We start from the raw sequence: 25,868 nt of genomic DNA on the forward strand, positions 1-25,868 counted from the left end.
AGAGAAATTGAAGAGGTAACCATAAACTTTATTTAAATGTTCTTTATTTAAAAAGATGGGTGTATGTCTTTCTCAGAAAAAGGTTATGATAGCCCCAAAAATGTATTATAAACAACTTCTTCAGAACTCGACACACTGAACTACTAAAAAAACTGCATAAACTATTACAGTAGAAAAAAACGGTAACAGGAATAGACATAAATATTAACTTAATACACACGTAAAATAAAAATATTAAACATTACTGTCCTTGAGAGGGTGTATCTTTTTGAGATACTAAATAATATGAACACTCACTCAAACATGAACAAATATTGTACTATCTGAGGGAGGTGGAGTCCAAAAGCTTTGCAGTGAAAGTGCTTTCGTTAGATACAAACACCTCCCAGTCCTTTTCAGCATAAAACCAACATTAAAAGACTGGATGTGCTGATCGCTGGGCTCAACCCAACGCTTATGGAATGGAGACAGATAATGGTGGCTGTGTTCAGGCTCTGGCTATATTCCAATCTGACAACTCAACCCCTTAATTCGTGCCCTTCAAGCATCTGAAAGGTAGGCTTTTCCTCCCATATTTCTTACGCCCATTCAGAACTGTTAGGTGCTGATGGAGTCAACAAATGCAGAGGAATGGGTTTGGGTTTTCAGTTTGGAATGTAGCCGCTGTCTTCGATTGACTCTGATCCAGCAGATTGTTTTGTGGTTAGTGCTATAGTGGGGTAGGAGGGTAACATTGCAACATTCAGACAGCAAGCCGCCCATGTAAAATTAACTCTAAATGAACTGGAAAATGTTCATGAGAGTGGCTATATACATTCCTATGGAACCTTGTGTGCAAAGTACATTCTGTGAGCTGCGTATGGAGTGGTGGAACCAGAGCCATATATCTAAATATATACTTTACATGTAGCTTTGGGTAGAACAGGAATCAGCTGGAAGGCACTGAGCTGGACTGAGTAAAAGTATTTTCACTTTCGAGGTGTAGTGTTCTGAGTTTCTTCTGACCTTACTGCATTCTCCCTCTCAGCCCAAGAGTTAAACAATACGTACACAGAATGTATTGGAGTACTGGAGGTTCCTCTTGTGCATTGAGTGTTTGTCCATTCCTCGGTTAAGGCATTCATGGTGATTGATGGACAGGAGTCTGATGAATTCTCTGATGACAGAGTCAGATGAATTCTCTCACAAGTTCTCTCCAGGTGTATGTACTGTTTGTGTGTATGTTTGTGTGTTTGTTTACTGGCTAGTTTCCTGTTTCTTGCTGCTGATCCAGTCAGTGTATTGTGTAACACGTGTGTACACCCCGGGCGTGTCTTTCTTCCCACAGCCATCTCCCCAGCTGATCAGCCCCATCAGAGTCATCCTGCCATCCTTGGGACAGACGAGGGGACCGCCAGAGTCCCCCTGCATAGGAGAGGAGGAGGAGGAGATGAGGGACATGTGTCAGTTGTGGTTCAGTCATGGTTCATCAGGAGGCCTACAGTACATTTTATAAATATTATCAGTAGCACTAACATCCAACATGATACATACTTGTTCCAATCATACCAGCTAATTAGTTATTTAAGTGCTTAGTCTTGCAGAGAGTGTTTGGGGCTTAGGGCTGCATACTGCATGGCAAATGGCACCCTATTCCCTACATATATAGTGCACTACTTTTGACCAGGGTCCATAGGGCTATGGTCAAAAGTAGTGCACTATATAGGGAATATGGTGCTATTTGGGACGCAGCCAGAGAGTGTTTGGGTCTTAGGAAGGTGAAAGAAGAAGAGCCCTCTTCACCTTGCAGGCGTCGTCCAGACCCCGGGTGTCCCCGGCACACAGCATGTTAGAGGTGACCAGACGCCCAGATAAGATATTAGGGACACAGCGGTCATGAGGCCACAGCCTCACGTGACCCCTCTTCACCCGCTCAGAGTACATCGCATCAACTATGGAGAGAGGGGAAGGGGGAGGGTGTTAAGCTCTGGACACATGTTGTCGGCCTGCATTCCTCCATGCCCTCGCTAACACCTATAGCCTATATAACATTTATCTCTAGACTAAATAAAAAAAGATAGCAAGGGTTATGCACCCCTTTGGGTCCCCAGGACCAGGATTAAGAAACACTGCTTTACATTGACATTTTAGTCATTGAGCAGACGCTCTTATCCAGAGCGACTTACAGTTAGTGCATACATTATTTTATCGAACCCACAACCCTGGCGTTGCAAACGCCATGCTCTACCAATTGAGCTACATCCCCTGCCGGCCATTCCCTCCCCTACCCTGGACGACGCTGGGCCAATTGTGCGCCGCCCCATGGGTCTCCCGGTCGCGGCCGGCTACAACAGAGCCTGGATTTGAACCAGGATCTCTAGTGGCACAGCTAGCACTGCGATGCAGTGCCTTAGACCACTGCGCCACTCGAGAGCTTTAGGTACACTATATATACAAAAGTATGTGGACACCTCTTCAAATTACTGGATTCGGCTATTTCAGCCACACCCGTTGCTGACAGGTGTGTAAAATCGAGCACACAGCCATGCAATCTGCATAGACAAACATTGGCAGTAGAATGGCCTTACTGAAGAGCTCAGTGACTTTCAATGTGGCACCGTCATAGGATGTCACCTTTCCAACAAATCAGTTAGTCAAATTTCTGCCCTGCTAGAACTGCCCCGGTCAACTGTAAGTGCTGTTATTGTGAAGTGGAAACGTCTAGGAGCAACAACGGCTGAGCCGCAATGTGGTAGGCCAGACAAGCTCACAGAAAGGGAACGCTGAGTGCTGAAGCGAGTAGCGCGTAAAAACCGTCTGTCCTCGGTTGCAACACTTACTACCAAGTTCCAAACTGCCTCTGGAACAGAGTATGTGAGCGGAGCGGCGCTGGAGCGGCGCGAGGAGTGGAGCGTGCCCAATTTGACTGGAGCACGGTGCGAGAATATGTAGTGTATTAAGATTATGACTTTGTTAATGTTTTCAAGTGGAACCTGAGGGGATGTTTATTTAGGTTCAAAGAGAGCCGTTTTTAGGGTGACGCCCCATACAAGACAGGGGATTGGACAGTAAAGGGAGCAACCCATGTTTTGGGGAAGATTATATATACTGGGTTTGAACAAAGAAGACCAGAGCAGACATTGCAATTTGGGAACCACTGCTCTCCGGGTGGTCATGACATCCGTAAACTTATGCTGAAATCTTGTGATATGAATAAACCTTATGATCAAAGTTCAGTATGAGTGGACTCCTTTGTTACAGCATTATTAGCAACAATTTGACTCGACACTACAATTCCCAAAGGCTGGAGTGTCTGCCTTCTCGCATGCCCGGCCCAGCATGCATTTGTAGTCTACTTGTGTGCTGCTATAGCCCTTTGCTTTAGCTACTGTCATGGAGTTCGCTAAATATTTTCATAAAGAAACTGCTAAAACATACAGGTGCTAAATTTAGGTGACTTACAAAGTTAAGGACCAAGAGAGGGAGTGCGGTGATGTAGTGTCCACAACTAAAGAATCATTGTGGAATCTGAAAAGACACACATCCCGAAAGCATGATGGTGTACCTACGTGCCCCATGCTAAAAGAAAGGAACGAGGTGGGTAGATAACTAAGTGTGTCATTGTAGCAAAGTATTTATAAACTAAAAATCAGATCTCTTAAACATTGAGTTCATTTTTGTTCTATTATCTATACAATAGGCCATAATTGATTTTGGCCCAATAGGCCTGGCATATTCCCACGTTCAAGGAGCTTTCCGTTTTGATTGAGTTATTTTGCCTAAAAACCTTTAGGCCTACCTACAGAAAAATAAAAAACAACTCTGTATCTCTGCCCAGCCTGGCAAGAGTGGCCAAAAGGGTGTTTAGTATCCCCAGTGGCTCTGCAGGGGTGGAGAGGATATTCTCCGCTGCTGGCCGGCTCTCCAGGCACCATCGCATGAGCCTGAAGCCACAGACTGGCCAAACTTGTGTTTCTAAAAACAAGTTATTTTTTCGTTTAATTTGTATTTCATTCTAAGTAAGTCATAGCCTATATGCGCAATTTATAGACTAATTATTTAATACAACTAAATGTTGTTTAAATGCTGAGCGTTTTATGTCCCTACCAGTCTAGTGTGTCACACTCGCAAATGTTTCACAATGTATTTCTTTGTAGGCTATAGCCTTGAAATAATTGAAATAATAGAACCTAAATAATTAATTTTCGTTCCTTCTTAGGCTCCCTGTCTGGCTCCTGACCTTTTTAGAGTGTTTATTTGCTGTTTAATATGACATGTAGCCTATTTGAAATTATGTGTGCTTCTTACTTTCAGCTTTTCATGTTTATTCAAATACTTGTCCTTCAAATCGATATGGTTTGGTTTCAATACTTCAAAACCAAATGGTAGATCCAGGTAGTCACAAAAATAAGATGGGTGTTGGTTAAATTGTGATTTTAATGAATGGAGCGAATTTGGAGTTTCTTTTCTGTGAGAGCGGAGCGGTTTTTAGCAGAGCAGTTGGAAAGGACATGGAAAGGACATGGATCGCCGTTGCGCACCGCTCCATGAGAGATGAGCGGGATTTCCAACCGCTCAACTTCGCTCACATGCTCTGCTCTGGAAGCAACGTCAGCACAAGAACTGTTAGTCAGGAACTTCATGAAATTGGTCTCTATGGCCGAGCAGCTGCACACAAGCCCAAGATCACCATGCACAATGTCAAGCGTCGGCTGGAGTGGTGTAAGGCTCGCCGCCATTGGACTCTGGAGCAGTGGAAACGCATTCTCTGGCGTGATGAATCACGTGTCACCATCTGGCAGTCCGACTGACTAATCTGGGTTTGGCGGATGCCAGGAGAACGCTACCTGTCCCAATGCATAGTGCCAACTGTAAAGTTTTGTAGAGGAGGAATAATGGTCTGGGGCTGTTTTTCATGGTTCGGTCTAGGCCCCTTAATTCCAGTGAAGGGAAATCTTAATGCTACAGCATACAATGGCAATCGAGACGATTCTGTGCTTCCAACTTTGTGGCAACAGTTTGGGCAAGGCCCTTTCCTGTTTCAGCATTACAACCCCTTCAAACACTTTTGGGATGAATTGGAACGCCGACTGCGAGCCAGGCCTAATCATCCAACATCAGTGCCCGACCTCACTAATGCTCTTGTGGCTGAATGGAAGCAAGTCCCCGCAGCAATGTTCCAACATCTAGTGAAAAGCCTTCCCAGAAAGGGGCCTCCCAAGTGGCGCAGCGGTCTAAGGCACTGCATCACTACAGACCCGGGTTTGATCCCAGGCTGTGTCACAACCGGCCATGACCAGGAGTCCCAAAAGGCGGCGAACAATTGGCACAGCGTCGTCCGGGTTAGGGGAGGGTTTGGCCGGGGGGGCTTTACTTGGCTCATCGCGCTCTTGTGGCGGGCTGGGCGCCTGCAGGCTGACTTCGGTCGTCAGTTGAACAGTGTTTCCTCCAACACATTGGTGCAGCTGGCTTCCGGGTTAAGCGGGCGGGTGTTAAGAAGCGCGGTTTGGCGGGTCATGTTTCGAAGGATGCATGACTCGACCTTCGCCTCCCCCGAGCCCGTTGGGGAGTTGCAGCGATGAGACAAGATCATAATTGGATATCACGAAATTGTGGATAGAAAGGGTGTAAAATACAAACAAATATTATAATAATACACATTTTAAAAAGCCTTCCCAGAAGAGTGGAGGCTGTTATAGCAGCAAAGGGGGGGACCAACTCCATAATAATGCCCATGATTTTGGAATGAGATGTTCGATGAGCAGGTGTCCACATACTTTTGGTCATGTAGTGTATTTCAACATTCTTCTCCACCCTTTCACAAAAACCTGAGTGTGCCTCAGGCTACTGCTCTCTACTGGGCATCAGAAAATAAACCACAGAAACAACACTTAGCTAAGCTTCATGAGCAGAGTTTAAAAAAGAGAGTAACATTTCAAAGAAAGGGTGATGTCTGTCTTACACTCCTTCTCTTTGCCGTAGCCAGAGATCTCACACTCAGTCCAGTCGGGCAGTACCAGGCCTGGGTCAGGCAGACAGGCGGGCATGACCTCCGGGGAGTCCACAGCACACAGGCCAATATCACTCTTCAGCTTCAGCAAGACTGAGGAGAGGGGGAGGGAAGGGAGGAGGAGGAGGAGGAGGAGGAGGAGAGCAAAGAGAGAATGAGGGATTGTGGTTTACTTTGGTTACAACGGTTCTTTATGGCTCTTCACATATGCTACATAATCATGTCAAGCCTCTTGCGAGTCAGTGCTTAACATTGTGTTGTCCCATGTAGCTCAGTTGGTACAGTTGGTACTTGCAACTCCAGGGTTGTAGGTTCAATTCCCACGGGGTACCAGTATGAAAATGTATGCAATCGCCACTGTAAGTCGCTCTGGATAAGAGTGTCTGCTAAATGACTAAAATGTAATGTAAAAATGGCTCACCAATGTCGTTGTCAAAGGTTTCCTCGTTGAATTTTTCGTGGGTCCAGTACTTCTCCACCTCAAAGATCTGGTCACTGCTGGAGGGGTTCTTACGAAACGTCCGGCCCAGAACCACTTGCAGACGCTCTGGTTTAAACCTAGCAGAGACAGCAGATCAGTGAGTCACACTTGTGTGTGTGTGTGTGTGTGTGTGTGTGTGTGTGTGTGTGTGTGTGTGTTTGTGCGTGTGCGTGCGTGTGTGCGCATTTGTGTATTAAACCCACCCCTCGTCGAAGCAGTGTGCAGCAGAGAGGACCCAACAGGAGTCTATGAGGACCCCTCCACACAGGTAGAAGTGTGCATTGTGAATGGGCCGGAACACGTTGATGGCTGCCTGCCATGGCTGCTCTGTGATGTCACTCTGCTGGGCCCCCCCCAGGATACGTAAGGAGGGGCGACTCTGATTGCTGTCAGCACGCTGTCCACAGGTACCTATGGGGGGGGTAGTCGATATATTGTTTTCTGTTTTTAGATTTAAAAACCTCAACATTCATGGGAAGGAGGGGGTTTGGTGTGGAGGAGGAAGAGAAGGAGAGGGTTTGGTGTGGAGGAGGAAGAGAAGGAGAGGGTTTGGTGTGGAGGACGAAGAGAAGGAGAGGGTTTGGTGTGGAGGACGAAGAGAAGGAGAGGGGGAGGTGTTAAGGAGGAAGAGAAGGAGAGGGTTTGGTGTGGAGGAGGAAGAGAAGGAGAGGGTTTGGTGTGGAGGAGGAAGAGAAGGAGAGGGGGAGGTGTGGAGGAAGGAGAGGGTGTGATGTGGAGGAGGAGACAAGTGTACAGGTAAATGTAATGTGTTGTTTTGTGGCTGTCCTCCTACCTCTGTTGTTGGTAGTGGTGGGAGCCCTGGGGCCTAGAGTAGTGATGGTAGTAGGTTTCCTCGCTAAAGAACAAACAACAGATACTGCTCAGTATGACATTCGATATCAAATACTCATACAGTGTGACTACAGTTGCAAATGCACTCAATTTCACTCATTGCAATCCCGACAGACATTTGACTCCTTGTCTTCTTAGTCATCACATGAATTACAGTAAGCTACTGTAGGTGATGATGGTGATGATGATGATAATGATGATGATGATAATGATGATGACATTTCTTCGCAGAAAGACAGTGGTCATTTGACCGGCACATGAGAGGACGATGATGCATACTGTTGACATATTGGACAGTAGTCATGGTAACAGGGTAACAGAGATACTCACGGCATTTGGTGATGTCACAGAGCTCCCAGGTCAGCTGCATGTTCCTGTAGATGTGACACCAGGGGCCGAGATCACCGTCTGGGTTCCTGAAAGAAAGAGAGAGGAGAATGTGTAAGTGTGTGGTTGTGGGTGCGTGCGTACAAATGTGTGTGTGTGTGTGTGTGTGTGTGTACGTACATGAGTGTATGTGTCCAGCATGCATGTGTGAGAGAGAGTTTCTCTGTGTGTTTATGATCCTACCTGCAGAAGTTGTGACTTCCCAGCCCCAGCTCTCTGGCCTCAGACCTCCATGCGTTGTAGAACTTGTTGGTGATGAGGGGTGAGTCCCAGGGGAGACAGCTGGAGCCCCTCTTAGTGATGGCCGTCGTCCCCCTGTACGTCTGCCCTGAGCCCTGAACACACTCTGCTGGGCTCTGGTCTGGAAAAACACACAGGGTGAGGCACAGGTGAACTCAGATTTAATTTACGCTGTGGACCACACAGTCAGTAAAGTAGTCTACTTGTCATAGTTTGGCAAGGCAACAATGTAACTGTAGCATGCGGGATATGAACCATACAAGAGCAACCAACGTTTTAGACCGTTAGACCAAGAAGAAATTGCAGAGGGCAGACACCGGTTTTGAAGTTTGCAGGCGGGGCTCCCTCATCACGTGACCATGACCAACTCATGTCCTCTACATTCACTGCCCTTTGACCTCCTCCCCCATGAGAGACCACCCCACGTTCGGCGCCATTGTAACATGCAGGATATGAACCCGGGTCTCCCATGGGAGAAACAAACATCTTAGACCAAGAGGAAATTCCCTCTTGGGCCGAGGGCAGACACTGGTTTTGAAGTTCACAGGGCTGGACTACCTCATCAGATGACCATGACTTGACTCATGTCCGCTACATAACCAAATATTGGTATACTATTCTGTTGTCATGTCATTACCTGCAGGGCAGCTGGAGAGAGTACAGAACTCCCAGGCTATCTGGGTTCCCTTGTAGACATGACACCATGGCTTAGTATCATTGCCTGGATTCCTGAGAGAGAGAACAGGGGGGGGGAATATTTTTATTGAGTGCTCGATTGATGTATGCGTGTGTGTGTGTGTATGTGTGTGCATTTGTGTGTTTGTGTGTGTGTGTGTACCGGCAGAAGTTGTGGTTGCCCAGCCCCAGGCTGTTAGCCTCTGGTCTCTTAGCTGTGAACGTCTTCCCTCTGAGGGCTGTAGAGTTCCAGTTGATACACTCTGAGCCGGTCCGACTGATACTCCACATACCACGGTATCCTTTACCCTGGCCCACCACACACTTCTCATTGGTGTCTGTGGAGAGGGAGAGAAATTAGTCTATCCAATCCAACACATAAGTTATGTCCCAAATGGCACCCTATTCCCTTCATAGCGCACTACTTTTGACTAGGGCATATAGGGAATAGGGTGCCATTTGGGACACACAGACATGGTATCTATGGGGAAATACATTATCATAACAACCATGTTGATCTGATAGAGTCTCTCTGTGTGTCTGTCTAGCTGTCGCCCTTTCTCTATGGCTTCCTCCTATCGTCATGCATCCTGGTTACATGACTAAGGACTCACTCACACATCTCTTCTGTGTTTTGGCTCTCTGATCTTATGGTATCCATGCAACGACACATGCGTAAGTACTGAGTAAACTCATGTAGAGAGGATATACCACTCTTTTTAGGCTCACTCAGAGTCACATGTGGAGAGAGTTTGGCCGTTGTGGTTTCAACAAATGACCAATGATGAATTATGACACTGATAGATTACATCATATAATATGACTCTGGGATCACTCTTTTGGCTGTAAACTCACTCATTAGACCGTCAACGTGTTTTGAATTTACATGTTGAATGTTGAGCAGGTGGGGTGTGTACAATGGCCTCCCAACGGAATGAAACAAACAGATTGATGTCAGCTAACCACTGAGTTCCATGGTGTTCCAGATTTTGGTTTCTGGGGTGTAAACAATTTTTATTTTCCGGCTGGCCCGCAGACCACAGACCACAACTCCATAATCTTTATTAGTCATTGTAGCAGGATTGCGTTCTACCATTCTCTATGTGTCTACTGGCCTAATGATAGTAGTAGCCAACATTACTACTAGATGCTAATAGATAGGCCTCAATAGCAATTCCTTGTCCTTGTTTTTCAGTAGTATATGAGCCGAGAGGAGAAGTATTTGACAGTGTAGTGTGGTCTCTGATTGTGCTCTACTTACTGATCTCACACTGAGCCCCAGTGAAGCCTGGTGGACACTGGCACAGGTAGTCAGACGAGTAGACCGCCTCCTTACAGGTCCCCCCGTTGTAGCACCTTGACTGATAGCAGGCTAGAGGGATGGAGAGTTTTGTTGTTTTTTATTTTTCTCTAACAACAATATTTACTAGGCCACAGACGAAGAGCCCACCTGTTATGCCAAATTTCATGACTTCTTTTACATCACAAACAATCTCTCATAATTTCTATTTTTCAGAACAGCTTCAACCCCAGTTTCACGTCTCTGTTGACAGCGTATGACCTCACAGTGATTTGTCTGTCATCAGATGGGTGGTCATGCGTCATAGCGTTGTTCAGTGGGGGTGAAGGCACATGTGTATGGGAGGGTTTATGCCAAGAGCGTTTAAACATAGTGAAGTCACAATGGGTGGGTGTTCTAATGACTCTCCATCCTAGACTACACCCTCTCTCTCCATGACACCAACCACTCGCCATAGTGGAGGAAAGTAAGGGAACAGAAGAGAGAGATGCTGTAAATACAGAGTGGAGAGATGGGGGCAGGCAGACAGAGGGAAGGGGGGGGTTCTGTTGATCAGACAAAGACAAAACAGAGGAAAAGGAAGACTGGAAAAGAGAACAAGATACATAGACACAAAAACAAGCTGAACAGTGTTGTCACTCTGCCAGCCTAGAGGGGGGTGTGAGCGTGTGTGTGTGTGTCTGTATCTATATACAGTATATGTATATGTGTGTCTGTATCTATATACAGTATATGTATATGTGTGTCTGTGTGTGCTTCCACTCACTTATGACTGGCACATAGTGACAGCGCACTCGTCCTGGTGATGCACAGCTGCAGTACTCCGCACGCTGTCGCCTCCATCTCATCCACGTGTCCCCAAGACCACGCACCACAGCCGACTGGCCATCCACACACCGTGCTACGCACACACACACACACACACACACACACACACACACACACACACACACACACACACACACACAGACAGACACACACACACACACACACATATACACAGAGACACATACACACAGAAACACACACAGGGACAGAGACAAAGACAAAAACACAGAGAGACACAGACACATAGTAATGTAATTTACTACAAAATGAGAGACAGATACATAATGTATACACATGAAAAGAGAAGGCGTAGGTGATACACAAACAAATGATTCATTGTAGCTAACACATGATTAGTGTGAAGCACAGGTGGCCGGTGGCACCTTAATTGGGGAGGACGGACTCAAAGTAATGGCTGGAACGGAAAAGAAATGGAAAGGTATCCAACACATATCATTCCATTCACTCCATTCCATCCATTATTATGAGCCTTCCTCCATTCAGCAGCCTCCTGTGGTGTGAAGGGAGGGACAGAAGTGGGGGGTAAGAGGGTGAGGGGGCAGAGAGGGCAGTCCAAGCTCACCTTTATAGTAGCTTGTCCCTTTCTTGGTGTGACGAAGGTCAACCTGCCATGGGAGAGGTAAGAGAAATGAGCTCAAAGCTCCACAGTACCAACAAACACACACTGTCTGCATGGCAACAGCAGTGGATGAAGTTAACTGTCTGCATGGCAACAGTAGTGATGAAGTTAACTGTCTGCATGGCAACAGTAGTGATGAAGTTAACTGTCTGCATTACAACAGTAGTGATGAAGTTAACTGTCTGCATGGCAACAGTAGTGGATGAAGTTAACTGTCTGCATTGCAACAGTAGTGATTAAGTTAACTGTCTGCATGGCAACAGTAGTGATGAACTCTAGACTCAGTTTAGCATTTTTCACCTCATGCATTTTGCGAGGTTAAGCTGGTCCTATAGGTTAAGCTGGTCCTATAGGTTAAGCTGATCCTAGATCTGCACCTAAGTGCAACTTCTACCTGGAGCTGTTGTTAGTGCAGTGGATGTGGTACCTACTTTGTCCGCTAGAGAGCAGCAGAGAGCTGACAGGAAGAGCAGCAGTCCCAATACTCTGGCCATGGTTGTGTCTGGATCTTTTCTGCTGGAAAATAAATACAAATGATTTAAGGTTCTACTAAGCCATGTGAAGAAAGACTGTTTTGGTTGATTCAGGACAAGTCAAGTCATTGGGAACATACATATCAAGCACTCAACATCCTTTGGACGCAGTCACAACTTATGAGAAAAAAAACAAAAAACAATAGATCCAATGTCATGAGTGTGCTACTCTGATGTGTGTAGCGAATGGATGAACTCTTCAATACTACCCCTTCCTCTAACCCTCACCCTGACCCTTCCTTTGAGTAAGACAGATGGAAAGGGAAATGGTGGGACAGGTGGAACGTTTCGGGAATTGGAGGTCTACTGACATACAGGAAGGAAGTTATAGCTATGCGTGCGTGCGTGCGTGTGTGCGGTCATCTGTAGCTCAATTCGTAGAGAATGGCGCTTGCACCGCCAGGGTTGTGGGTTTGATTCCTGGGGCCACCCATACGTAAAATGCATGCACATATGACTGTAAGTCGCTTTGGATAAGTCACTGTGTGGGGGCTTGTATTACTATCCTCGTGGGTACTGAAAATCCCCACAAGGATAGTAAAACAAGGAACATTTCCCCACGAGGACAAAGGCTATTTTAAGCTTAGGGTTACAATTAGGGTTAGGGTTACAATTAGGGTTAGGGGTTAAGGTTAGTCCTAAGGGACAGAGAACAGTGACAAACAACTAAGCACAGTTTGCCACCGAGGAGAAGTCTCACGAGCTCATGTGTGTGTGTGTGTGTGTGTGTGTGTGTGTGTGTGTGTGTGTGTGTGTGTGTGTAAACTGTGTATGAGTGTGTGAGCTCACAAAACGTTGCTAAAGCCCTCTCCCAACATTCCAAGCCAGTCTGGAAGCAGTTTCTAAAGAGGTGTGCAGATATAGGACGGGTAGAATGACTAATGACAAAATAGAGCGATGAGAAGAGGGGGGAGGGGGGGGGGACAACTTTACAGCGTTTGACTCCACTAAATTGGCTTTCCAAAAAGTTTGTTTGCACTACTACAGGGTTTGCTACATTTTTTAACCAGACTACACACTTAGTTGAATCTGACATTAAAGAACCTTTGTATTTTTAAATGTGTGGCGATGGTGAAGGTGTGATGATCGTGCTATTTGGCAGTACTGAAGGATGCTATGGATAAGAGCATCTGCTAATGGAATTTTATGTTTACATTTACATTTTGGTCATTTAACAGAGCGACTTACTAGGGAAGGTAAGACAACCACATATCACAGTCGTTGCCATAAAATAAACATTGGAATAAATGTAAATTAATCTAATTCTCTCTCTCTGTAAACACACATCAGACTAGAGATGCACTGCAGAACCCTTTTAGGCCCCAATGCCTCTCTGTAAACTGTGACTAACCAGGACTCACCCTTGGAGAGAGATAGGGAGAAGGGGAAGACAGAGGGAAAGACAAAAGAGAACAACTTAAAGTTAAAGAAAGATGGAAAGATGGAAAGAGACTGAGGAAGACTCCAGCACTGTGGTCATTGCATGGGACCAAGACCAAGATATAAACCTGACCTACCGACACACACACACACACACACACACACACACACACACACACATATGCACACACCTCAGCTGGCTGGTGGTTTTCTGACTCATCCCCTGTGGCTGACTGGGCTGGTGTTTTGTTATAATGAGGTCAAACTGCACACACACGCACTGCTCAGGAACGTGAAGCTAATCAACTCACCAGGCACAAAGAGTAGATTTTCCTAGAACACAGACTCCTTGAGTCTTTCACTGGGATGACTCTGCAAGATTTGTGGGACTTACACACACACACACACACACACACACACAAACAGAGCAGAGTACATACCCCTTTTAAGCCAGTTGTTTGTCATCTGGAGGGAGGAAAACCCCTGGTTTAATTCAGGCTGTGTTTTCTACCCCTGGCTGAGCCTCTTTGGCAGAGCATGAGTTGCTCTGGTCCCCTGCTGTCCCTCCCTCTGGCCTATCAGACCAGGCCATATGTTCCTGCCAACATTGAGCCTGTGTGCCTGACGTCACTCACTTTCATATTTTATCTGTCACACACACGCCTAGTGCCTGTCTTCCATCATTAACGTGTGTCTATCACACATACAAACACACACATACACAAACATTGTCTGACAATCCCTCAATGCAGTGTGTCTGTGTAGGACTGGTTTGTGGCCTGGCAATGATCCTACTAAACCAGCTCTTACAAGACCCAACAGACACACATGCATGTGTTTAAACCCACACTAAAACCCACACACACTTTCTCTCACACACAAACACACACAGTTGCACACCCCTATTATGTTGGTAGGAGTTTACAAGATAACAAGAACATCTCTTAAAAGTCAGCATGTTTTTTAGTTTTTTTTGTCGATTGGAGTTTAACCTTTTACTGCAGTGGGCTAAATCAGGGTCACACAGAGTGATTCTTGGTAGTCTTAAACAAATCTACTTTGAAACAACCTCACACACATGGTTATGGGCTTTAAAAAAAGAAGACACCTGTGCCATGTCAGATATAGAGTTGAAATGTATTCCCTTTTGAGTTTGCATCCCAATATTACACTTGATATACATCACAGAATGAAATAAAACAAAATGTTTGACATAGAAACACCACATTTCCATATATATAAAAAAATAATAATTATGAAATTATGAAAAATATTAATAACATTCCACCCATGAGGCCAAAGAGTGCGTTTTTGGTCATTGACTGCAGGAAAGGGCTACCTCATTTCCTAGCAGGGATTAGAAGGCAATGGTATGTCCCACCCAGTTAGTTAGTGGTTTCTTTTGATTGTGTTGTATGACTATACATTCCCTACAGACCCATGAGTGCAAAGAACTTTGGCGTGACCCTGGACAACACCCTGTCATTCTCTGCAAACATCAAAGCAGTGACTCGCTCCTGCAGGTTCATGCGCTACAACATCCATAGAGTACGACCCTACCTCACACAGGAAGCTGCGCAGTTCCTAATCCAGGCACTTGTCATCATTACCCCACCCCCACCCCACCCCCCCCTGACCTACAACTGCTAGAGCGAGGACAAAGAAACAGGAAACATCTTTAAAGTGTTCTGTCAAACATTGGTACTGATGTTGCTGTTGGTAAAATATGATGTGGCAATGTAAGTTCCTTCACTTTTCATACCAATAAAGCTTCATAAATGTAATTGAAATGAAGTAAACAGTTGTAGAGAGGGGGAGTTGTGTATGGGTGGGTGTATGTGACTGTGCATGCACACATGCCATGATGGCATGCGTTTAACACAGTTATAAGTGTTTATTCTTCACTGAGAGAAACCAGGCAGCTATAGGCGTAATCTGACTAGCATCACATTGAACCAGTGTGATAAAGCATGACACGAAACTCTGGTTTGGTTCTAGCTAATTATCTTCCATTCCTTCTCTTCTTAGGTTTGGTTCCAGAACTCTAAAATATACTTATTTTCCATGTCGCCGCATTACTTTTTGGGGAAGAGACACTGGATATGTTATTCCCAACACTTGAACCCTCTGTCATAAGGGCTATACTATGTTAGTAACTGTGTCATAATAATGATATAACACATGTCATGAGAGCTGATGTCTGCTTATGACAACTGACCTAACACTGTCATGACACTTTGTGTTACTTCGGGATGGTAAGCTACTTGGCTGGAGCTATGCCTGCTATGATTATTATTTGACCATGCTTGTCACTTATGAACATTTTTGAACATCTTGGCATGGTTCTGTTATAATCTCCACCCGGCACAGCCAGAAGAGGACTGGCCACCCCTCATAGCCTGGTTCCTCTCTAGGTTTCTTCCTAGGTTTTGCCTTTCTAGGGAGTTTTTCCTAGCCACCGTGCTTCTACACCTGCATTACTAGCTGTTTGGGGTTTTAGGCTGGGTTTCTGTACAGCACTTCGAGATATTAGCTGATGTAAGAAGGGCTATATAAAATAAAATTGATTGAAATTGATTGATATACCGGCTCTTGACCTGTGAATCAGACAGGTCAGCACTAAATGCACTGATCCGTAAGCAATGGTCCGGGATCAACTTGTTACTGGACTCCTGAGTGGCGCAGTGGTCTAAGGCACTGCATCGCAGTGCTAACTGTGCCACTAGAGATCCTGGTTCGAATCCAGGCTCTGTCGCAGCCGGCCGCGACCGGGAGACTCATGGGCGGCGCACAATTGGCCCAGCGTCGTCCAGGGTAGGGGAGGGAATGGCCGGCAGGGATGTAGCTCAGTTGATAGAGCATGGCGTTTGCAACGCCAGGGTTGTGGGTTCGATTCCCATGGGGGGCCAGTATAAAAATAAAAATAAAATGTAATCACTAACTGTAAGTCGCTCTGGATAAGAGCGTCTGCTAAATGACTAAAATGTAAATGTAATGTTACTAAGCAACATTGCTGAGTTTGGACTGCTATGCTGCCCCTTAATGGTCAGCCGGTTCCCAGCTACCTCCAGGGAACCACATTCCAATAAATATTTTCTCAGTGTAATCTCTGTTCTGTTATCTGAAAGAACACTGATTCACAACTGTTTCACTTGTTATTGTAGTTTTGAATGTGAACTATTTCAACAAGACGTTTTAGAATGATCTCATTCTAGAGCTGTGGATTACTGAGTGAACTGACGGATGACGAAGTGATACAGTGCAATGGGAGTATCAGGTGAAGGAAGGGGTAATGAGATTAATGGAGAGAGATGACGGTATGAAACAGAATGTGAGGGGAGTATCAGGTGGAACGGGAGATAAAGAGAGAAGAATGGAGACAGGTGGAGGGATGGAGAGGGAGATTACAGTAGTGAAAGAATAGAAGAGTATCAGGTGGAGAGAGGGATGAAGAGAGATAAATGGAGAGTGACGTGGAGGGATGGCCAAAGAGAGAGATGATTGTGGGTGTGAAAGATTTGGGATAGAAGGGGAGAGAGAGGGTTCCAAAAGGATTATTCAGCTATCCCCATAGGAGAACCCTTTTTGGTTCCAGGTAGAACCCTTTTGAAGACAGCTTGTCTGTCGAAACGTTGGTTATTAGGTTATTAAATTATTGCATCTGAGCTCCTAGAGTGTGCGGCTCTCCTTTTCTTTTTCAAGTGTTCTACTCCGTTAGCCAGCACCTCGCCTAAATAGGTGTGCATTTCTTTCGCCTGTATAAGAACCCTTTTGGGTTCCATGTAGAACCCTCTGTGGAAAGGGTTTTACATGAAATCCAAAAGGGTTATACCTGGAACCAAAAGGGTTATATCTGGAACCAAAAGGGGTTCTTCAAAGGGTTATCCTATGGGGAAAGCCGAATAAACTTTTTAGGTTCTAGATAGCACCATTTTTTTTCTAAGAGTGCACATGTGCCAAGGTGTGGAGACATCCACCATCAGGTGAGAAGAAAATGGCACAGACATGAAATGCATGAGAGCTACATACTCTGCAAGTAACGGAGTATAACTAGCCTACACAATAGCAACCAAGAGTGTAAATATACACTTTCCATTTACGCCCTTAATCCATTGAGTTTGCTCACTACATATTTGAAACAGTCCTTTAATTGAGTCTCCAATATACACTACCGGTCAAAAGTTTTAGAACACCTACTCATTCAAGGGTTTTCTTTATTTGTACTATTTTCTACATTGTAGAATAATATTGAAGACATCAAAACTATGAAATAACACATATGGAATCATGTAGTAACCAAAAAAGTGTTAAACAAATAAAAATATATCCTTTTCCAACAGTCTTGAAGGAGTTCCCACATATGCTGAGCACTTGTTGGCTGCTTTTCCTTCACTCTGCGGTCCGACTCATCCCAAACCATCTCAATTTGGTTGAGGTGGGGGGATTATGGAGGCCAGGTCATCTGATGCAGCACTCCATCACTCTCCTTGGTAAAATAGCCCTTACACAGCCTGGAGGTGTGTTGGGTCATTGTCCTGTTGAAAAACAAATTCTGAGGCTGGTAACTCTAATGAAGTTATCCTCTGCAGCAGAGGTGACTCTGGGTCTTCCATTCCTGTGGCAGTCCTCATGAGAGCCAGTTTCATCATAGTGCTTGATGGTTTTTGCGACTGCACTTGAAGAAACGTTCAAAGTTCTTGAAATGTTCCGTATTGACTGACCTTTATGTCTTAAATTAATGATGGACTGTCGTTTTTCTTTGCTTATTTGAGCTGTTCTTGCCATAATATGGACTTGGTCTTTTACCAAATAGGGCTATCTTCTGTATACCCACCCTACCTCATCACAACACAACTGATTGGCTCAAACGCATTAAGAAGGAAAGAAATTCCTCAAATTAACTTTTTAGAAGGCACACCTGTTAATTTAAATGCATTCCAGGTGACCACCTCATGAAGCTGGTTGAGAGAATGTCAAGAGTGTGCAAAACTGTCATCAAGGCAAAGGGTGGCTATTTGAAGAATCTCAAATATAATATAATATATGTTTAACACTTCTTTGGTTACTACATGATTCCATATGTGTTATTTCATAGTTTATGTCTTCACTATTATTCTACAATGTAGAAAATAGTAAAAATAAAGAAAAACCCTTGAATGAGTAGGTGTTCTAAAACTTTTGACCGGTAGTGTAGGATAAATGCCATTATGTGATGTAAATAGGTTTGGAGGGTTGCATTTTAAAAATGGTACAGTGAAAATGGTTCTAATCCATAAAATAGATAGTGGAGTAGTTGGAACCCTGACCCTGACCAGATGTGCTACCTTGTGCCGGACCTGCTGTTTTGACCCTTGCGCTCTCTCGACCTCTGAATGCTTGGCTATAAAAAGCCAACTGACATGTACTCCTGAGGTGCTGACCTGTTGCACCCTCTATAACCACTGTGATTATTATTTGACCCTGCTGGTCATCTATGAATGTTTGAACATCGTGAAGAACGATCTGGCCTTAACGGACATGTACTCTTATAATCTCCACCCGGCACAGCCAGAAGAGGACTGGCCACCCCCCTGATCCTCATTCCTCTCTAGGTTTCTTCCTAGGTTCCTGCTTTACTGGGGAGTTTTTCCTAGCCAATGTGCTTCTACATCTGCATTGCTTGTTCTTTGGGCTTTTAAACTGGGTATCTGTATAAGCACTTTGTGATAACTGCTGATGTAAAAAGGGCTTTATAAAATACATTTGATTGTCCCTAAAAATTATCAAAGACTCCAGCCACCCTAGTCATAGACTGTTCTCTCTGCTCCCACACGGCAAGCGGTACCGGAGCGCCAAGTCTAGGTCCAAAAGGCTTCTTCACAGCTTCTACCCCCAAGCTATAAGACTCCTGAACAGCTAATCATGGCTACCCGGACTATTTGCACTGCCCCCCCACCCCACCTCACCCCATCCCCCTCTTTTGCTGCTACTCTGTTTATTATTTATACATAGTCACTTTAACTCTACCCACATGTACATATTACCTCAATTACCTCGACTAACTGGTGCCCCCGCACATTGACTCTGTACCGGTACCCCCTGTATATAGCCTCCCTACTGTTATCTTATTTTTCTGCTGCTCTTTAATATTTTTATTTTTTTAATTTTTTTTACTTATCTACTTAACTATTTTTTACTTAACACTTTTTTTTCTTTCTTTTTTTCTTAAAAACTGCATTGTTGGTTAAGGGCTCGTAAGTAAGCATTTCACTGTAATGTCTACACCTGTTGTATTCGGCGCTTGTGGCAAATACAATTTGATTTGATTTGATTTAATCGATTGAGCATTTGTATTACATAAATACATTGAGTTTGCTGACCATATTTGAAACGGTCCTTTAATTGAGACTCCAATGTGGAATAAATGGTATTATTAAGTATGCGATGTATGTGTATTTTCAAATTGGTACATATGTTAAACTTTCATTAAGTCTCCAATATGGGATATATAAATTATGGAATATGAGATTAAACAAACCCAGTAAATACTTGTATTGGCACTCTATTTGAATTAGCTCACCATTCAAATCTTATACATGATCATAAAATACAATAGGTTATGATCATTATAAAAATTAAATCATAGATTTATTAATCAGAATATATTTTTTATCAGATCTGTGCCATTATAAAGTACTTAGATGTCTATTTGCTGCAAGACTGTATTTCTGACATATTTCATGACATCCAAACGCAATCATGCGGTGTGTTCGTAAATTCACTTTGGAGGGCGCTCAGATTGCGCTTGGTGTTCGTAAATTCATAGCGTTGTCAGATTGTCCGTTCATAAATTCAGAGCGTTTCGATCTTGGAGCGTTCAGAGCGCACACTGGACGCTCTGACCAAGGAGTAGGAAATGTTTCGGATCGTTCTGACCTCACAACCGCAGTCAAGCACCCAAGCTAACTGGTTAAAGTTGGCTAGATTGCTAGCTACTTCCAGTTACAAATGAGAGACCACCTCACTCTGACCATTTTACTCGCCCTAGAAGAGCAGGTTAGGTAGGCTGTTTTCATGTTATCTAGAGCGTTGGTGACTGTAACTGTGCTACTGGCAACAATTTCATAACGTTTTTTTGCCGAGGTTTACTGACACCATTCAACGGGTGCTGGCACACAGACGAGAGTGCTCTGAAATCGGAGTAGATAGCCAGAGTGACTACGAACGCATAGTTATGTGGAATCTCAATCACTGAAGAGGGTGTAACCAAACTACCGCCTGGGATGCCTATGACGCGTGTAAATTGTTGCTACCAAATCGAAAATAAAAAATAAAGTCAATAGCCTACAATTTGCCATCCTTTTTTATTTAGTTAGGTTACTGGGTATAAAGATATCACATCATCATCACACAATTCACTGGCGAATGGCGAAACTAAGTCGGTTTAGCAGAGGTTCAGAGATAGGAGCATCTCTCCCTGTCAAGCATATTCCGTGTGATACCATAATGTGCATTATATCCAGATTTTCGTTTGCAAGATAGGTTGACCACAGTAAAACACTCGCATATGCGGTGCGCATTTTAGAACGGTGTTTTCCTGCCAATTGCATTTTGGAACATTTGCGCGTAGGCCTACCACCACCGTGTGCACCTTGCTGCGCTTAACATGTGAATAAATAATAGTTGATCAACATTTTAAGATAACCATTCTGATCTGTTCCATCAGCCTTGATATTGTGCATACCTCCGAATATATAAGCACCCACAAGCGTACAAAACCACAGCCTACTGTCTGTATGTGAGATTGCGCTCATAATAATATAGCCTAATCATATAATAGCCTACATGCATTCATTCAGCTTATAGAACTATGCACAAATGCTTGGGAAAATTAGATATGCAAAAACTATTTAAAATGTCACATTGTTTACTGAAATGTATTTCACATTTTATTAGAATATTACTGAAATCCTTTGGCATTCCAAATTTGACCCTGCATGCTTCACAGAAAACAATCAGCAAATGTTGTAGCCTAATGCAATCACTATGACTTTTAGCAATGCCAGTAAACAACAATTAAAATCTGGAAAACAATGTGTGGTTACATATTAATATGAATATCCTTACCTTGTCCTTGTGTATGGTATGTTGCTAGTTCTGAATATCCCTCTAGAAACAATTGTCATCGGGGGTCCAGAGCGGATATTTACGATGAAGTGTGATCACTTGTGTGCATCTCTTGGTTTTTATCGGCTATTTTCGCGGAAGAGGGAGGATGTTTGGAAATGATCGACCTCAGGGAGGCAGTGAGGCGGGTTTGCCGGATGATGATGCTGTTTGGGCGGGTTCGGGACTGTCCCACAGGGAGTATCTGGGTTGGCTCCGGATCAGAGCATGTAAGAAACATGATAACGGATATAGTGTAGTCTATAATAGTTGGAGTAGGCTATGAGGTCCGCGTCAATGAGGTAATCAATATCCATTACGTGATTTATTGCCCCATGGTATGTTGAATCACCTAGGTTGAAAATTACTGAATTACTTTACAATTTTTACATATTACAATTTTCTGTGAAAGTGAGACTCAATCAAAGGCATTCAGGCCTGTGCACAACACACACACACACACAAACAAAACTGAACCTGAAGCTGACTTTGGATCAACATTGAAGGGCTGATTAAGAAAAATATATCATATTCTAATAAAGTAAATATTTGCCTTGTACAGACTTCAGTTGACCTTGGCTGCAAATCTGATGTTATTATTGATGTAATTCTTTGCAACCTGAGTTTATACTCTGCATGGGCAAAGCTATGACAGTATGTGTGTGTGTACATGTCTGTCTGTCTGTCTGTGTGTGTGTGTGTGTGTGTGTGTGTGTGTGTGTGTGTGTGTGTGTGCATGTGTGTAGCTGTTTGGAATTGGCCTCCCCATGGCTCCTGACCAGGCCAGGGTAAAGACTGTGGGTGACCGGGTGGGTTCAGTACCAATGGAAATCCAGTTAGTGGTGAATCCGCTACCAGCAGGGCTGACCCACAGTGACTCCATTGTGGTTCTCCAACATCCCACAATCCCCTGACTGACTACCCATCCTGTCCTCATACAGAAAGTTTGTCCATCACTCAGTCACCAGAATGGCAATCATTCCATGGAATTTGAACAGTCATTCTAATGTCATATCTTCTTCATTGCAACTCCATATCAGAGGGCTGCGACAAGTCAAAGACTTCAAAATGTGTCATTGTATGCTTTTATATAAATAAATACAATGTTATTAGTCCTTATGTGCTGTTGAGGAGAATATGGCTGAAGTTGTTCAACTTTTATTCCACTTTTGGGAGAGGAAATTATTTAGCTCTGGACTAACACTCTGTTGCCTTGTTTACAACTCCATCTGTGTTAGATTAGTATGGAGTCACCAGGGTTTAATGAGGACACCACATATTTACAGTACACACACACTTACAGTACACTCACTCACTCACACATACACACACACTTACAGTACACACACACAGTGCACACACACGTTTGTCACTCATGGTGTCACGAGGCGGTTGTGTAATACGTGATGAATAAGGATACAATTATGACACCAAGTCATGTCAACAAAATAATTATTCCTAATTAATGCATTGCCATGACTGCAATACCAATGCAATGCGATGCAAGTGTTTTGTGTAGTTAACTAAGGCCAAAGGCACCTGTATTGTAATTGTGAGCCTGCTAGGCCTTTTTACAAAACACCATATTAAGCCAACAGCACTAGCCTCTGAAACAACACCATATTCAGTCAACGTAAACAGGAAATAGTTTCTCAAAACATAGGCTACTCAGTGAGGGGGTCTATGCACCTACAAATCACACATTACAAGTGTAAAAAAAATATCTACGCCATATGCGTGGAGTTTTTGCACATACATAAAAGCATGTATACAGTATGGGTATGAACCAAAGTGATGGTGCAAATCAGCCGGATGTGGGGAGGATGTTTCATGTTTTTGTTGATGTGGAAATGTAATAATGTTTTCTTTACAAACAAGGGGAATTCTGTTTGATGACACTATTCTTCAAAAGCTGAGGTTTTGAGTGTCGAGAATCTGCTGAACAGTCATTGATTGCGTCATTGTCTTACATCAGGTGGCAATTAAGGCAATGTCGTTGCATAGCTTGAACACTCTGAATACGATAGGGTATTTTCCAAGTAGATATTGTACCGTAATGTTTCATTATTATGACACTACTTACGTAGGCCTTAGATCACTACCCAGCTAACAAAATTACGTTAGAGGACGTGACCACAAAGTTATTTTAGTCCCCACATAAGTCATGATAACGTTATTGTAAAACTTACAGACGATGTTCCAAAATGTATTTCTATCATTCCAATTGTAACGTTATATGAAGACAAACCATAGCTCTAAATGTAACATTATGAAATGTTCCTAGGATATCTAAAAAATAACATGATATTCAGAACCTTTCATGGACTACCAAGGAATGTTTTTAATGTTCCCATGATGTCTGTATAGCGACCTGATATTTATAACCTCTATAATACTTATTAGAAACGTTATGAATGTGCCTATAATGTCCCAAACGTGCTATGACATTCAGTACCTCTGGAAGACTTAAGGGGAATGTTACAAATGTCTCAGTTATGTTCCTTGTTAGCTGGGTATACGTATGAAAGTGATGTGTCATTTTCTCAGGAAGTAGCCTTGTTGTTTTTTGACTTTTGTAGGCTTTTTGAATGGTTTTCAATGGGCAAAAACGTCATAAAAGGCATCAGGCAGAAGTAAATTAATCCACAAACACTAATATAATTGTATATACAGTACCAGTCAAAAGTTTGGACATACCTACACATTCAAGGGTTTTTCTTTATTTTTACTATTTTCTACATTGTAGTATAATAGTGAAGACATCAAAACTATTAAATAACACATATGGAATCATGTAGTAACCAAAAAAGTATATATATTATATTTGAGATTTGAGATTCTTCAAAGTAGCCACCCTTTGCCTTGATGACAGCTTTGCACACTCTTGGCATTCTCTCAACCAGCTTCATGAGGTAGTCATCTGGAATTAACAGGTGTTAATTAACAGGTGTGCCTTGTTAAAAGTACATTTTTAAAATTTATTTCCTTCTTCATGCATTTGAGCGAATCAGTTGTGTTGTGACAAGGTAGGGGTGGTATACAGAAGATAGCCCTATTTGGTAAAAGACGAAGTCCATAAGCAAAGAGAAACGACAGTCCATCATTACTTTAAGACTTGAAGGTCAGTCAATCCGGAAATTTCAAGAACTTTGAAAGTTTCTTCAAGTGCAGTCGCAAAAACCATCAAGCGCTATGATGAAACTGGCTCTCATGAGGACCGCCACAGGAAAGGAAGACCCACAGTTACCTCTGCTGCAGAGGATAAGTTCATTAGAGTTAACTGCACCTCAGATTGCAGCCCAAATAAATGCTTCACAGAGTTCAAGTAACAGACACATCTCAACATCAACTGTTCAGAGGAGACTACGTGAAGCAGGCCTTCATGGTTGAATTGCTGCAAAGAAACCACAACTAAAGGACACCAATAAGAAGAAGAGACTTGCTTGGGCCAAGAAACACGAGCAATGGACATTAGACTGGTGGAAATCTGTCCTTTGGTCTGATGAGTCAAAATGTGAGATTTTTTGTTCCAACCGCCGTGTCTTTGTGAGACGCAGAGTAGGTGAACGGATGATCTCCGCATGTGTGGTTCCCACCATGAAGCATGGAGGAGGAGGTGTGATGGTGTGGGGGTGCTTTGCTGGTGACACTGTCTGTGATTTATTTAGAATTCAAGGCACACTTAACCAGCATGGCTACCACAGCATTCTGCAGCGATACGCCATCCCATCTGGTTTGCGCTTAGTGGGACTATCATTTGTTTTTCAACAGGACAATGACCCAAAACACACCTCCAGGCTGTGTAAGGGCTATTTGACCAAGAAGGAGAGTGATGGATTGCTGCATCAGATGACCTGGCCTCCACAATTACCCGACCTCAACCCAATTGAGATGATTTGGGATGAGTTGGACCGCAGAGTGAAGGAAAAGCAGCCAACAAGTGCTCAGCATATGTGGGAACTCCCTTAAGACTGTTGGGAAAACATTCCTCATCAAATCAAATGTATTGGTCACATACACATGGTTAGCAGATGTTATTGGGAGTGTAGCGAAATGCTTGTGCTTCTAGTTCTGACAGTGCAGCAATATCATCAAGACAAAGGAGATGATTGTGGACTACAGGAAAAAGAAGAGGACCGAGCACGCCCGCATTCTCATTGACGGGGCTGTAGTGGAGCAGGTTGAGAGCAGGTTGTGTCACGACCGTTGAGAGACGGGTCAGACCAAGGTGCAGCGTGGTATGCGAACATGTTTATTAAATCAAATAAACATTAAACAAAACAAGAAACAACGTAACGTGAAGTCCTCAGGCTAAACACATACAAGCCTAACACGGAACAAGATCCCACAACTAAGGTAGGCAAACAGGCTACTTAAGTATGATCCCCAATCAGAGACAACGAGCGACAGCTGTCTCT

General features: G+C 43.7%; 1 protein-coding gene across 4 annotated transcripts; it reads right to left on the reverse strand.

Moving 5' to 3' along the window:
• Window positions 1–9: 9 nt before the first annotated feature.
• Window positions 10–21,498, reverse strand: LOC311145112 (tissue-type plasminogen activator-like). Of its 4 annotated transcripts, none has more exons than XM_084181301.1 (15): window positions 21,412–21,498; window positions 11,824–11,908; window positions 11,336–11,378; window positions 10,691–10,825; window positions 9,886–9,996; window positions 8,788–8,962; window positions 8,587–8,678; window positions 7,893–8,070; window positions 7,653–7,738; window positions 7,264–7,326; window positions 6,674–6,881; window positions 6,411–6,547; window positions 5,942–6,082; window positions 1,783–1,931; window positions 10–1,404 (listed from the first exon to the last, which is right to left on the reverse strand). In XM_084181301.1, exons 1-15 carry the CDS (start codon window positions 21,468–21,470, stop codon window positions 1,237–1,239), a joined length of 1,830 nt encoding a protein of 609 aa, XP_084037427.1. In that variant the 5' UTR covers window positions 21,471–21,498; the 3' UTR covers window positions 10–1,236. The 4 variants fall into 4 exon arrangements, with proteins under 4 accessions (XP_084037427.1, XP_084037429.1, XP_084037426.1 ...); XM_084181303.1 differs by having other exon boundaries at window positions 11,824–11,905; window positions 21,412–21,431; XM_084181300.1 differs by lacking the exon at window positions 21,412–21,498 and adding an exon at window positions 13,746–13,834.
• Window positions 21,499–25,868: the final 4,370 nt, after the last annotated feature.

Source organism: Coregonus lavaretus, assembly GCF_964263955.1.
Source record: "Coregonus lavaretus genome assembly, chromosome: 17".
In the NCBI taxonomy this organism is placed as follows: Eukaryota; Metazoa; Chordata; class Actinopteri; order Salmoniformes; family Salmonidae; genus Coregonus; species Coregonus lavaretus.